General features: G+C 39.2%; 1 protein-coding gene across 1 annotated transcript in view; it reads right to left on the bottom strand.

Moving 5' to 3' along the window:
* unc5da (unc-5 netrin receptor Da) overlaps positions 1–6,297 on the bottom strand; it is a 201,505-nt gene extending 195,208 nt beyond the window's left edge. The window contains exon 1 of the mRNA XM_034240064.1: positions 5,915–6,297. Within this exon, the coding sequence (XP_034095955.1) occupies positions 5,915–5,999 (85 nt within the window). The 5' untranslated portion in view covers positions 6,000–6,297. The remainder of the gene's footprint in view (positions 1–5,914) is intronic.
* Between the last annotated feature and the right edge of the window lie 8,533 nt (positions 6,298–14,830).

The raw sequence follows: 14,830 nt of genomic DNA, 5'->3' as shown, positions 1-14,830 counted from the left end.
TTGATTACACTTGAAATTAATTCATCAGGGAGCGCAGTGACAGGTGCTCGCTGTTACTGACAAACTGCTGTGGCAGTTACTGATAACATGAGATACTTAAGTATTCTGTACTGTAACCCTCCTATCCGTCTTTCCCTCTCTCCTTCTGCTTTTTGCTTCAAACATTCCCTGCTTCCTCGTTCTGCTCCTGCGAGCTCTCCTTTCCCCTTCAGTCAGGTGAGGTGAGGAATGATACCAGAACCAAAACATTTGTCACAGCAACAATCCACCGAAGCTAAATTACATCCAAGTGAATTTCAAGGAAGTGGACAACAAGAAAGGATGGTTGGGCGCGGTATTTATGAAATAAAAGCGCTTTAGAGAAAACAAAAGTGCTAGAGGTATGGACTGGGAGAGGGGGGGGGGGGGGGAGTAGAGGTGGGTGGGGGTGGGGGTGTTTGGCATTGAAGTGAAAGGTGTATGGTGTGAATCTCCCCTTTGTGGCAATGCCCTTGAGTTAACCAGTGAGGCATTGAATGGTGCATTGTGGATGGGCAGTTATCTCCAAGGCTTCCCGTTCAGTGTTATTAGAAAACACATGACAGCAATGGTAGCTCTTATCGAACAGAAAGCTTCAAGGCTGTGGAGACAAGGTTGAGAGGGAAATCTGCAGTAGGCGAGTGAAATGGTAACATTTGACACCCTGTCATTCTCTACGCAATTTGGCAATCAGATACCACATACCACATTACAGTGAACGCATGCATGCCCTCAGTACCCATGCAACATATATAAGGGATGCTGAATAAGAAAGTATTATCGCTAGGCAGTATGTACCCATTAATAAATGCTAGAGATGCCTAGAGCTGATCCTAATCTTTGGTAACAAAGCCAATCTGGGCATGTTTTAAATCATCGGTATCAAATGCCAATCTTTTGTTTATTTGTTGAATGTAATTTTATTTTAATTGCTGAGCATCAACATTTTGTACTACATCTTTTGTCTGTCAGTCAGCGTGCAAAACATTTAAGGAGCAGCTCCTCATTTTTAGCTGTCACTGACCACAGCTATCGCCGGTTACAATGACAAATGTAACTGGCAGCAGCTCAGCCAAAGGTCATTTGTGAGGGAAGAACCTCCACTGAACAGAGCGATACGTCTTTTCTAGTGAAGCATTTCGGCTGATCACATCATGTTAATGTCAGGAGTTTCATAGTCAGCTGTATTTGTGAAAGGAAAGATATTTGAAATCAACAATACATTTTTATTTTATTTAGGATACATTACCTGAAATTAAAACATGCCAAAATACTGACTAGCTGCATCAACTAACCTAGAAAGACATAACTTGATGTTAAACGGGGAAAGGAACCGGAGTAATCCATACATGGAGCATGAATATGAAGTTACATCAACACATTTGAAATGAAAACTTTGCTTTTTATTCGAGCAAACAGAAGGATTTTGTTCCAATCAATCCCACCTCTTATGGGAATACCAAGTACAAAAGCACTTCTATTAACCAGATTCCAAAGTCTCAATATCCCATAGACAAAACACAATAGCTTTTTGATTGCTCTGTCCAACACAGACTCTCATCACACTTTATCAGTTTAGCATGTATGTTTACTCCCAAGAAACATCTTTTCCCCCAATCCCGTCCCCATATTTGATTTTTTAGCTTTCTGCTTCCACTGTCGACGATATTCCCTAGCCTGGTTTGCCGGCTGAGATCCCTCTGAATGTGGAGAGGAGCTGATGGGAGAGGGGGTTGGTGAGTTGGATAGAGAAATGGATTCCCTTTGAATAATGCAATAGTGAAACTGGGCAATATGACCACCATGCGATTTCCTACAGAACAGAAACAACTGTGGATACCAGCCCATCTGTGCATGTGAATTCATCTCGTATGAAATGTCAGTTAAATCAAAGTGAGAGCTTGAGAAAGAGTCTGGCAGCCATTTTTTGGGGATAAATAAAACATGGCAGAGATGACTCCATTGCCCTTTATTCCTCTCTCACTCTCTTTGTCTGTTGTATCTTGAGTTTTTTTCCACTTATGGTCCAGCCAAGAAGCGTTTTTCAGCAGCAGTGTCGTGTTTTTCCCAAGAACTTTGCATGAAATTCAGGATGCAGGAAGGTTAGAGTGGGATTATCCAACCCAACCTACTGGACCATGATGTAAGGTCGATCAAGCGTCTGTTATCTGCTTTGCGTGTGAATGGAGAGTGTTGGCTGGCTCCAAGCTGACCCGTGACATGGCTAACAGCGTTGTCATGTCAGTGTCACAGCATGAGGTACATGTATTGATTTACCCCCGATAGCCTTATAGTCTATAAGGATCTCAATGATGTTTCTAAATAAAGCCGTTTATCCAATTAGTTCGTACGATTAAAGAAACGTATGTTGAAGGCTGGTATTATTCTGTATTCGTTCCTGATGCTTTTATACAAGTTTTTTTTTTCAATCAATCTAAAATCCACATGCAATTTTAAATTGGCTTCAGTTGAAATGTGACCATCAATCATGAATAGCTCTTTTCAAACAGCAATGACTTACAAAGACATGCATTAACACTTAACAGTCAAAAGGAACTCAAGGAGAAAACCTCACAAAACTACCGTCCTCCTGGCTACACTCAAATGTGACACAAAATACAAGCATGTAGAAACATATCCACCGTGGCACTTCTTCACCCTTTCACTCCCAACAATCTGTCTCTACTAATCACACTGAGACTCCCTTATTATGTTTAATCTGCTGCTTAACATTCGATCAGCCTCTCCATGAATCCACCTGTAGGCACAGATTCTAGGCTTCTCCTCTGGGGTAGGTTTGTTCTCGTCATCTCGAGTTCTCACAGTGTGCTAAGCTTTCAAATGTATGCTTGCAGCGCTGTGATAGGAACCCCTCCATGCAAGACATCAAGAATACATTTGGATTACTGCATTTTAAACTAGCTTTTGATTGAGAAATACATGTACAACAGCATGGTTATGTTGCTTGAGAACTTCATTCATATTTCAACCATGCTTCCTGTTTTAGCTTCGCCAGTATGTTTTTCATTATTTGGGCTGTTTTTGGTGGAGTTTGCCTTTTTCATTTGATTCCTGCATAAAGTATTTGACTGTTGACATCCATATTATTGCACAACATAAATATTTATTTCACAGCCTGGCAGAGAGCCATCACAGACACCACTTTAAACCTGGCAGATGTATAACAACATCCTAACTATGCAGCTTGTGAAAACGACATTGTGCATGCAAAAGCGCATTCCAGTTTTGTGCTGCACTCGCAACATTTTTGTTTCTGCCAAGAAAAGGTTACTCCTTTTAAATACCGTGGGACATTTTACATGGAAATGCTGGTCTTGTAAATACAATGTACGGTTGATTTTCAAAGGTTATTTTCAACGGCTTTTAGACTCACTTTGTATAAATAAATGACAAAAACCCTCCTGATCTACATGCAAAGTTGGCCTGAAGATACATATGCATAATCTAATATTTATGCTATGCAAATTTAAAAGTTGAAGCTAATTTCAGAACTTGGGATGCAAAAACTAAAACCTTGGGGCTACTTAACTAATTGACTTGCAAATGCATCTTTGTTTGACTGCCATGTGAGCTAAATGGATGTCAATAGGTCAGAAGAGCTTCACCTGAAGAAAAGGAAAATATTACAGGATGATCTTTATACTGACCGAATAAAAAACAGTTTTAGATATTGCACAACATTTCTGTTATCAGATAAATAAATCATGTATGTGCATCACCACAGAAACACACTGAGGTTCTATTTCATGTAAAACAATAGTTTAGGCTAAAGAAATGAGCAAAATAGGACATACAGTCACACCTAGGTTTTGAAGGGGAAGCAAGGGACAAGTCCCAGGCAACATTTTGAACAGCTGCATTTGACCCCTTAATAAAAACACAGATTTTGCAACCTTTTAAAAAAAAGATATCTACTACAATCTTCCCATATACACGCATGCCTCCAGGAAAGAAGATGGCAGTATGAACCTCAAAGCATTGGTCGTAATCTGCCATAAAACGTAAAGATGAAGGAGAGATGTAAAAGCTCCGCTGCTTTAAGAGGAGTCCTGGGGGAGGAATGGAGTAAACACGGCAGAAGCTACTCTAATTACAGCCACAAATTAACGAGAGAATAAGATAACCTCAAAATGCGGAGATCTATAGTATATATATATATATAATGCATAAAATCCACGGTTGGGAATAAAAATGATAATCTGAGTTTTTAAAATTCAAGTCATAATATTATGAGAAGAATCTGTTTTTTCAAGAATAAAGTCATAATAGCCGTTGCTTCAGGGCTGATGTGCATGTTTGAGTTTTTCCTTACAATTCATGGTTTCTGTAGCCTACAGTTATTTGACTTATTTTAAGACTTTGTCTATCTTGTGACCAGTAGCCCTGTGTTATTGTCTTTGTGTCGCCCTCACTTATAGACACCTTTGCTCTGTTGTCTCCAGACTCAAGGATGCTTTGCAATGAAAAGCCTGAGGAAGCGTCTTTGTGCTGCTCTCAACCGGAGTAGGTCAAGTCTACATTTATGTGGAAGACAAGTCAAATAATAGTTACTGACTTGCTAACGGTGTCTCACCCAGACGTACATTAACAGTACTGTATCTGTGGAGATGGGAGCAGAGTTTCTGTAAAATGACAACCTTTATTTCTCAAAATCTCCCTAATATGAGCCCTTTGAGTCCATGGGTTTAGCAATGAATTAAAACAAATTAAAGTGTCATGGACATGAATACCACATGCACATCCAATGAGGATCCATCCCCAAACAGAAGGTAAGAGGACAGAAGAGTGAGTCATGCCTGTGGTGTGTGTGTGTGTGTGTGTGTGTGTGTGTGTGTGTGTGTGTGTGTGTGTGTGTGTGTGTGTGTGTGTGTGTGTGTGTGTGTGTGTGTGTGTGTGTGTGTGTGTGTGTGTGTGTGTGTGTGTGTGTGTCGCAGTGGATAGAGCCTTGGTGTTGGGATCAGGGGGTCACAGGTTCAAACCCCACTGCAGTCAGCATGTCGTTGTGTCCCTGAGACACTTCACCCCAAATTGCTCCTGTGGGGATTGCCCACAGTATTGAGTATGTACGTCGCTTTGGATAAAAGCGTCTAACAAGTAACGTGTGTGTGCGTGTGTGTACACTCAGCAGAGATACCATTAAATGAGGAAAGTTGATCCAGGGGAGAATAAATATTTGTAAGAAATACTGAATGCCTTACATTTATTTATTTTAGATATTAGTTTTGTTGAATTGTCACCTGGTGTCAATTGACATAAATACAGACATGTCCACCATAAATGGAGGCACACCGGTGCATACAAACCTTAGCATCATGTTGACAACAACAATGCATTTGCTCAAACTTACAACTAAAATAATGTATTTTTGAATGAACCCCTTGCAAAAGTGGGGACATGGCTAAAACATGAAATGGTACAGTATGATCTTCCTCTCCATACCATTTCTAACGTGGCAAAGGGCACCAAAGCATATATGTTGTCTGAGCAAAACGGCTCCCAAAACTAATTTTACATTTCAAATTTGCGTAAATCACAATGTGTTAAAACTCGACTCAGTTTTAATCTTTTTAAACCATCCAACAAGACAACACTTTGGACAACTCAAATGCGGTATCTTGTGACACGTTACAAATAAAAACGTGTCATTCAAATGCAAGCTAAAACACGTCTTACTTTTGAGATACAACCACACGCGGGCACACACAAACTGTCCACACCGGTTGGACTATCACTTTTCAGAAGCCAGACACCAAAAGCCCAGCTTCAAACAGCTTCTCGGGGGCACACACGCCTCTTTTCTCGAGTTTAGTCTCGGAGACTGAAGCCCCACATGGGGTGAACACCGTCCGCTTAAAGAGTGTTTGTGTCGGCTTACCTCTGGCTAACGTGGCCGGGACTCGCGAACCGAGAAGTACGAGGATGCCAAAACTCAGGTAGCATCCTCCCGAAAACTGTCCCATCACTGCCCGCGTCTCCCTCCCCGCCGGGTCGGGGGCCACTGGGCTCGGGTGTCCATCTTCTGTCGCCTGCGCGAGGCACCCCCGAACGCGGTACCGTGGCCCCGTGGGGGGTCGCTGCGTCCAGGTGTGAGGGACTGCTTACTGTCCGCCAGGAGAGAATCGCAGTGCGGAGGGAAAGAGCAGCAAAGTGGCGCGGAGATCCGAGTCCGCTCTCTGCTGTGTGAGAGTGTGGGAGAGCCCGACAGTTCCCAGGCTGTCTGAGAGGGGGAGCGAGAAAGAGAGGGAGACGGGTCGCATCCAAACCCCAGTGGACCTGTTGAACAATTACAAAAGTGTGCGCATGTGCCTCGTTTGTGCAGAAACAAAACAGGCGGTTCGAGACCGATTATACTCAGGGCGGGCGGGGGGGACATGCTGGAGCCAGTTATTTAATGAATATTATTTATTTATTTTTCTACCTCTTATATCTGCACGGCTTTCCACTTATTATACCAATACTGCACATATGTTTTAGTGAATCTTGAGCATAACCTAGGAGCATGTTCCATGATTGCTGTCCAATTACTTTAGGCAGAGAGTAGCTCAGTCGACTTCTCTCCAAATGTTCATTTAGGGTCACTACAGAGGACAGCTTTTCAAAATGTGTTTTCTTGTATATGCATGGGTTTTGATGGCATAGTTGCACCATCAGCCACTACATAGGACCCTATTGCATCATTCCATACACTGCCACTCAGTGGAAAGTCAGTGTAAGTGCATGATACATGTCTCTAAACCAGCGTTTCGCCAAGTGTGGAGCGCGCCCCACTGGTGGGGCGCAGAGATGTGATAGGTGGGTCGCGAAATACAAATACAACTTCTTCTTTTTTTCACACTGGTGGAATATCAAAACAACGGCCCGTCCGGGGTGCAAAACGCATCAATGAAAGCGACCCTCTACCACACAAAACAACATCTGTAAATAACCCAATTTGTGTTCTTTGAAATTGAAAAGGATATTGCATTGTGTTTGTTACTTTCGTTGCAGTTGTATGTCTTAAGTGTAATTTGGCATGCTTTTATTTTGAAGGCGAGTTTACGCTGTTGACAGTTGTTGTTGCTATGGAAACAAGAAACGTTTCACAGCGGGCGGAACTTGTCATAAAGTCCGCGATAATAAAGCCCACCCATTTAGAGGGAAGATATGATTGGTCAATTGTACTGTCATTTGACATTACTCTCTCGTTCAGTTACTATAGCTGGCCCTCTGTGAATTCATAGCTGGACATCCAATCAGCTCCTGTCTTCACCTCACAGAGACGAGCTTCTTTCATTTAACCCTTCACATTCAAACAGAAACTGAATAGGCAGATTCAAAGGATTTATTTCTTTGGAAATTGTATTTTAAATACAATTTAATCAAGTTATTATTGGTAAAACTAATAACAAATATTACTAAAAACATATTTAAAAAAGATATATAAAGAAAAATATAATTTGTTTTAATGTTTTTAAATATTATTTTGTAGAATATCTTAGGCCCTCAGAGACAGGCTCGCCACTGGTAAACATCTCTCATACACACATGTGAAACGCTCTCACAGATACACACAACAGCGTTGCAGTCGGGAAGAAAAGCAATGTGGAGCGAGAGAGAGAGAGAGAGAGAGAGAGAGAGCACACCTTTATCTATTTAATAAAGTTGTAAAAAATAAAGTAAGAAATAATTCCAATGTGTACTATAGGACAGTAAAAAGTTTAAAAGGGGAGGGATTAGTCAAATATGCATAAATAAAAAGAAAGAATGCTAACTAGGTAACATAAGATAAGAATAAACAAGTTTAAATGATTTGTTGTGATCATATTCTAAAGATGTTTGGATTATTGAAAAGTATACAGTTCCCTTTCATCTGAGTATTGAGAGCTGTATCCATAAATTAATGTTGGGCTCAAAGTAGGGCTGCTCGATTATGGCAAAAATCATAATCTCGATTATTTGGGTCAATAATTGATATCACGATTATTAAAAACGATTAACTATTTACTTTGAAAACATCAATTTATTGAAGAAAATCATTTGAAAAGTATGTTTTTAACAGTTGATTACCCTGAACTTTAAGTATAATTCAACTGAAAAACCTATTTTAAAAAAATAAAATCGTTTTATTTAGATTATGTTGTTTTCATAATCGTTGCAAGCCAAAATCGTAATTGCGATTAAAATACGATTAATTGAGCAGCCCTAGCTCAAAGTGCACCAGATTGATGCATTTAACTTCAACATTTAAAAAAAATCTTCCTGGGGGTGTATGCCCCCGGACCCCCCTAGAGTGTGTGAGGTCCACCCCCAAATAAAGCAGGTTAAAATAATTAAATTGCATACATTTTATTTTAGTAAACAGTATGAAAACGGGTCCCACAGACCCAAACAGCACACAAAGGTTAAATGTAGCATATAATAATGTTAAAATGTGCTAAATATATACACTGCAATAAACAAAAAAAAGAGGAGTAAAAGTAGCTCACGACCTGTTTTATTTGTTGAAAGTATAGCTCTCCTCCTAAAAAAGGTTGGAGATCCCTGTAGAACGATACATTTGACAATTTTAAGCTTGGCCTACCATTTTATTGGAGCGATGAGGAACAGGTGGGGAATGACAGAAAAAGTTTGAGAACCACTGCTCTAAACCAAGATGGACGACAGAAAGCCAGATGGACCAAATCACTCGTCGATATCTTGCCAATCCTTTTATGGAAAGCGCCCCCTGTAGGTATAACAATGTTGGTGACATCAAGTAACAACTAAGTAATCATATAATTCATACATTGTGACGGGTGGCGCAGTGGTCTGTGCATCTGATCATCAGATCAAGGGGGGTGCTGTGGGTAATGTCCACAGTACATGTATGATACTAATGTGTACTTGTAAAAGCGCCTCGATGACTTCGAGGTATGAAGATGGACGGTGTGGCGCAGTGCGCTGTGCAATGATCATCAGATCAAGGGGTGAAACCCGCCACTGCTGCGTCTGTAAAGCCGGTGTGTCCTTGGGCAAGACACTTCACCTGAACTTGCTCCTGTGGGTATTGTCCACAGTACGTGACCATTTTTGATATGTGTAATGTGTATTTGTAAAGCGCTTTCAGCATCTGGAAAAGCGCTATAATAAATGTAAGGAATTATTATTGTCAAAGTATTGATTTTATGTTTGCAGGAAATTATGATTAATCACCTGTCCACTAAAGTGGAAATCATGCAACACTGGCTATTTTCAACTACAATTCATACTGCTACTGTTGTTCTTGAAAATACTTCATTTGCAATATCTTTTTGGGCCGTAAATCGATATACTTATGTTATTATAATGTCATTTTAAGTTTGCACATCTTTATTTATAATTTGTTCCAAATGTAAATGTCTTCAGTTCACACTTTAACGCATACTGTCCACCTGAGTGGACATATAACATTTTTTGTAATACATTTGAAAAACCTAGATAAGAATAAACTAAAGTTAAAATCTTGTTTTTCATGCCCCAATAAAAACACTTGGTAAACAATTTCTGACTGAGGTTTTCATAATTCATGCATGAAAGGAATGATTTAATTAGTCCTATAGCTTTATTGGACTGATCAGGCTGAAGGAATACACAAGTGGTGGTGGAGGAGACAATTGGATCCTTTAAGTAACAAAACGTACACGTAAATAAGTAATCAAAGTATTAATTTTCTTTAAAATATACCAATAAAAGCTCTGTAGGTAATTATATATACCTCTGAGAGTCTGGAGTGTTCTCTGTAAATATACAAATATACTCTGTGGAATACTTTCAGAGGGATATAATATTGTGCAACATGTGTTATAATACTGAAGTAAAGCCATTATACAGTACATAGGCTGAAAATTCCCCCATAAGCGAAAGTCTAAACCGTGCTTTAGTACAACGTACATTAGCTACTTTTACTTTAAAGATACTATGCAGGCATAATGTCATAGTTACACAGTATTTAAATTAGGTAATTAGCTGAGCCAGAGCTCTTTTTTTAAATAGGCCTATTTTTGACCTGTTCAATTGGCTGTAAAATAATGCACTTCTCATCATATTTGTCATGAGTGGGTAAATCAGGAAACCAAAAAACAAATGCAGACAAACACACACAAGGCAGCAGGTAGGATAAAAGTAAATGTACAGGAGGCAATGGTCAGGAACATGTATCAACGAGATGGCAGTCCCAACATTAAAACAAATGCAAGAGCAGGTGAGCAGGCCAGGAACAGCTGGCTCAATGAAGAGGCTGTGGAGAACATAACACTGACACTCTGGAACGAACTGGGGAGAAGGGGCTGGGAGGGGAAAAGAGACACATGTGAGCAGCTGGATGTGGTAAACATCCGAGTGGGACAGGTGGAAAAGCCTGAGGCCATCTGGTGGACAGGTGGATAATTGCAAATTCAGCAAAGGGTCAGAATTAAGGTGGCCTATGGAAGACAATAATGTGATATAATGATAACAGGTATAACATATTAATTTGTAAAGGAACTAGCTATCCAAAATGTAGTTCTCCCTGGATGGTTAAAATATTCAAATAGAGTGCTTAAGCTCAGTGATTACACTTACTTTTCACCACTGCATATTATTTGGTAACGTAGTTTAATCAATAACAATGCACGGTATTCTCTAAATTAATCATTAAAGAAAATGTGAGTTTCGCTTTCAAATTAGTGTGCAGTAAAATACAATATTTCCATTAGAAATGTAGTGGAGTTTATGAAGTAACATTAAATGCATATACTCCAGGAGGAAATTATCCCTGCTTCAGTAAATGTTGCCACTGCTGATTTCACATGAGAATAGAGTGAAGAGTCTTTCTTTTATCGACAGCTATCTGCTATTGAAACCTATTCAGATAACAGTATAGTCCTCAAAGACTGTAAACGTATCCATTTATACTGAATCATTTTCAAGCTATCAGCAGCACATGTTAGACACACATTCGGTACCATCCAGAATGTGTGTCTATTCTTTTTTGTAATGTAAATCACTGCAGTTTGACCTTCTGTGACATAATTACCCTATTGACCAGACATTCAGTGCTTCATTTCCCAGAGTTCTTGCCAGGGGTCATCCCGTCAGGCAAGGTTAACTACTTGATCATATTTAAGGGAGCCATAAACTGCACATCAAATGTTTGGGACGGCCTTAAGGCTATTGAGCTACTTGACAGATCAAAAGAAAGACTCTGCAGATGCTCTTCTTTTGTTGAATTATATAATTATTTTCAAAACATAAAGATTCGTAGAGTGAAACATTCACTTGCTATTACACTGTAAACCCTTTTAGCAGAAGTAGCAGGATTTATGTCAGCAGAAAAACAACAACCTAAATGTGTGTAATAAATAATATGTAATATCAAATAGGAAGAAATAAATGCCGCTGCAGGGTGCTGAATAGTGCATCACACTGCTATATTCTCCCTGAAAGGCCACAGGAAGGGTTCAAGTGTTCCATTGTGAGAAATAATGTTGTGGGTCACTTAAGTGTGACGTCAAAACCGCAGCTTTTTGTATGTAACTAATTAAGCCTCAGGAATAACAAAACATTGACTTTGGAACAAACAAATAATAAAGAAAAAAATACCCTTCTTCTTCTTGACAAGATAAAAGCATTTTTCAGCCTTCAAAGATGTTTTTGCTCAAATTCTGTGAGCAAAGAAGGCAGTTCATAACTGTTTCTTTCATTATAGTGGGGCTTTGTTATTTTAAAATAAAAAATGAATCCTAACAATGTCTCTGATATATTTTGTTGCAATTTTGTCCAGCAGTGGCGACTATCTTGTTCTTAATTATAATTTCTGAACACTTCTAATGAAAACGTGTTGTTTTACAGTTATTTAGCTTCAGTAAAAAAGAGATGACTGAAACCATGCTAGTTTACAGTTTGTGCAGAAAAAACAACACATATTTATTGATTTTTTTGAAAGAGTGGGAAGGTAAGAATGGTTGGCACCTTGTATTAAGCACATGTAAATCAACAGTCATGTTTACTCACAGATATTCTATAAGAAGAAGAGGCATCCCAGTGTTCATACTGCCAAGATGTTCTCACTTTAACTATGAACCAAAATACCTTTCTGTTCATAATTGTGGAGATTTAAAAAAAAAAAGCACTTCTCACTCAAACAATTAACTTGTATGTATTTGATCACTTAGTTCTGCTAATTTGTCCAATGCATATAATGTTCTTGATTATCAATTGTCATAGGCAAATTTGTATGAGCAAGAAGTGATACACATCATTTGCAGAGAGTGGTATCCGTCGTTGGTGCCGTTCTTTAGAAGGTACAATTGATACATAATTTAAGTGGAGGGAAAAAAAACATCTTCTTTGCAAAGTTTTTAGAAGGTATGAAATGCATTGTGTTAAATAAATAAAAATATATGATAAAAACCTCTCAAGGTTAAAGGAAATACAGTTTAGAAATGACAGACAGTTATTTATGCACCCTCCCTTCCAGCTTAACTGGAGTTTTAAACTCCTCTTTACAATATCGGCAAATCTTGCAATGCTAATTCAATATTTGACTTTTCAATTCACCATTGTCCTTTGTTGTTTAGGGCCCATGAGGATGTGGAGGGTGCAATAATGCTATGACAAAGATAATCATTGTATTGGTTTTTATCTTCAATAGTGTAGTGCTCACTATTCATATCAGTCACTGCAATCAATAATGAATAGAGCTTCGACAAAAGCATGGCATTATTTATTGAACAAATAACTCATTGAATTCATGGCTACCCTAATGAATAATGTGACATTATTCCTGTGTGTTCTTTATTACTCCTACACATGTTCCATTTACCGTATTTGTTGTTCAATACAAGACAAAGACAAAAGACACACAAGAACTGTACAATAGCTATCGAGATCAGCATGTTAGAAACCTATTATTAGAAAACACACACACATACCCACACACACACAGTGGCACATGCTAACACTACCTGCTCTTTGGGCGTGAACAAGCAGTGGTCATTCTGTGATCAGAGGCAAAGCCTGACCACCTCCATGTAGTTGTGAAAGGGAGCTGCATTAGGAGGCATGCATTAGCAGTAGATGTGGAGCTGGTCAATACAATCTTTTCATCTCTTGTAAAAGCAGTGCACCTCCCACAAGGGCGTAATGACAGTCATGTAATGGAAAGAAGAGGCAACACCATCTTCTCCTGAGAGGTAAATGTGCACGTGTAGGAGGTGCAGAGATACATGTATAAATATATGACACCATAAATGTTAATATGAATACCCAAATATAGATATACAACACCCCAAATAATTTGCCAATGCCATTTCTGTTCCTATTGAGGCTGCACTCACTGTTTAATGCTGACTGAAAAGACTGATCTACACAATAACCACATTATAAGACATACTTGTTTCACCTGTTGCATGTACTTTGGTTAATTTACTTACTGAATACAGTTGCATTTAAGTATTCATGTGGCTTCATGGACAACAACAGTCGTACAAAATGTCACTGTTGCTAAGATGGTAAATAGACTGTATTTATAGTGTTTTTCTAGTGCTTAGCAACCACTCAGAGCTCTTTGCAACACAAACCAGCACTCACCTATTCACACCCTGGTGACAGAGTTTATCATACAAGGTCCTCTGCGCTTCAGGAGAAATAAACATTCACATCCAATTTGGGGTTCATTATTTTACCAAGGATGGTACAGCTGCTGACATGTAACACTCCTGTTCTGACACATCCTGCTGAAATATTAGACGCTTCATAAAGGAAATTTACTTTTCGTCACAAAATGATTACCAAATGTCCTGCTGACAACTGTTGTCCAGTTCAGACTGATTTCCTTTTCCTTTCCTTGTTTTGACAAATTCAGCCTCTTATCAGCTCTGAGTGTTTTTATCTCACTGGGGGGTCATTATTCCGTTTGTATGGTTTGATTGGTTTTCAAAATAAGAGACACCATGATGTAACAGTGATCTGAGGGCTGACAGAAGTGAACCCAGAAACCTTCAGTGAATAAGACAGTTATTTTACCAACTGAGCAATCAGGGACCTTAAGGGGGAGTTGAGTTTCACAGAGACAAGATTCTGTCAGTGTGCTTCAGTTTCAGTGTGAACCTTTGGATGTGAATATGTTTCAACGTGAACATGTTTCAGTGGGAAACTCTAAACTTTATTTCTCTGCAGGTTGATGGAAGTCTCTTTGGTGCATTGGGTGTGTCAGCGCTGAAGAGGGTCCAGTGGTTAAAGACTCCGCCTAGGGACCTGGAGCCATGGGGTTGACACGGACGACCAGAGGTATGCTACAAATGTGTGTCGTGTGTGTAAAACAAATGTGCTCGTACAAGTCCAAACTCAACATTTCAAACATTACATTTACTTGCAATCTCCGAATTTCCATCGTTGATCGTCATTTGAACTTGCGAATTTCCTATTACATCGATCCCATTTCCGCTGTTTACCAATGAAGAGAAAACAGAGAAAGGGTAAATCTGTGTCAGCTAAGGTGGCGTAATGGCGGATATTGTTATCACTTTACATTGCAATGTTTTAATCTGCTGACAAACAGGTGATAGAACTGAGGGATAGGTGATCGTCAGCCTATCTACCAATTGGATCAAATGTAAAAGTCAGCCGAATTAGTGTTGATACTACAAGGAGACGTATTGTGTGAAAAGAAATGTAAGATGTTGTTTAATGGCTGATATATTTATGATCCACGTCACGTTTTCAGTGTGGGCGGCAGTTCCTCATGTTTGTCTAGAAGTCTTCTCATCAGGGCTCTATAAATAGAGAACTACGGCAGATGTGTAATATTTAATGC

This window comes from Gymnodraco acuticeps, unplaced genomic scaffold (genome assembly GCF_902827175.1).
Source record: "Gymnodraco acuticeps unplaced genomic scaffold, fGymAcu1.1, whole genome shotgun sequence".
Taxonomy (NCBI): Eukaryota; Metazoa; Chordata; class Actinopteri; order Perciformes; family Bathydraconidae; genus Gymnodraco; species Gymnodraco acuticeps.
Note: the sequence above shows the minus strand (reverse complement) of the source record. Positions and strands in the feature narration are given on the sequence as shown.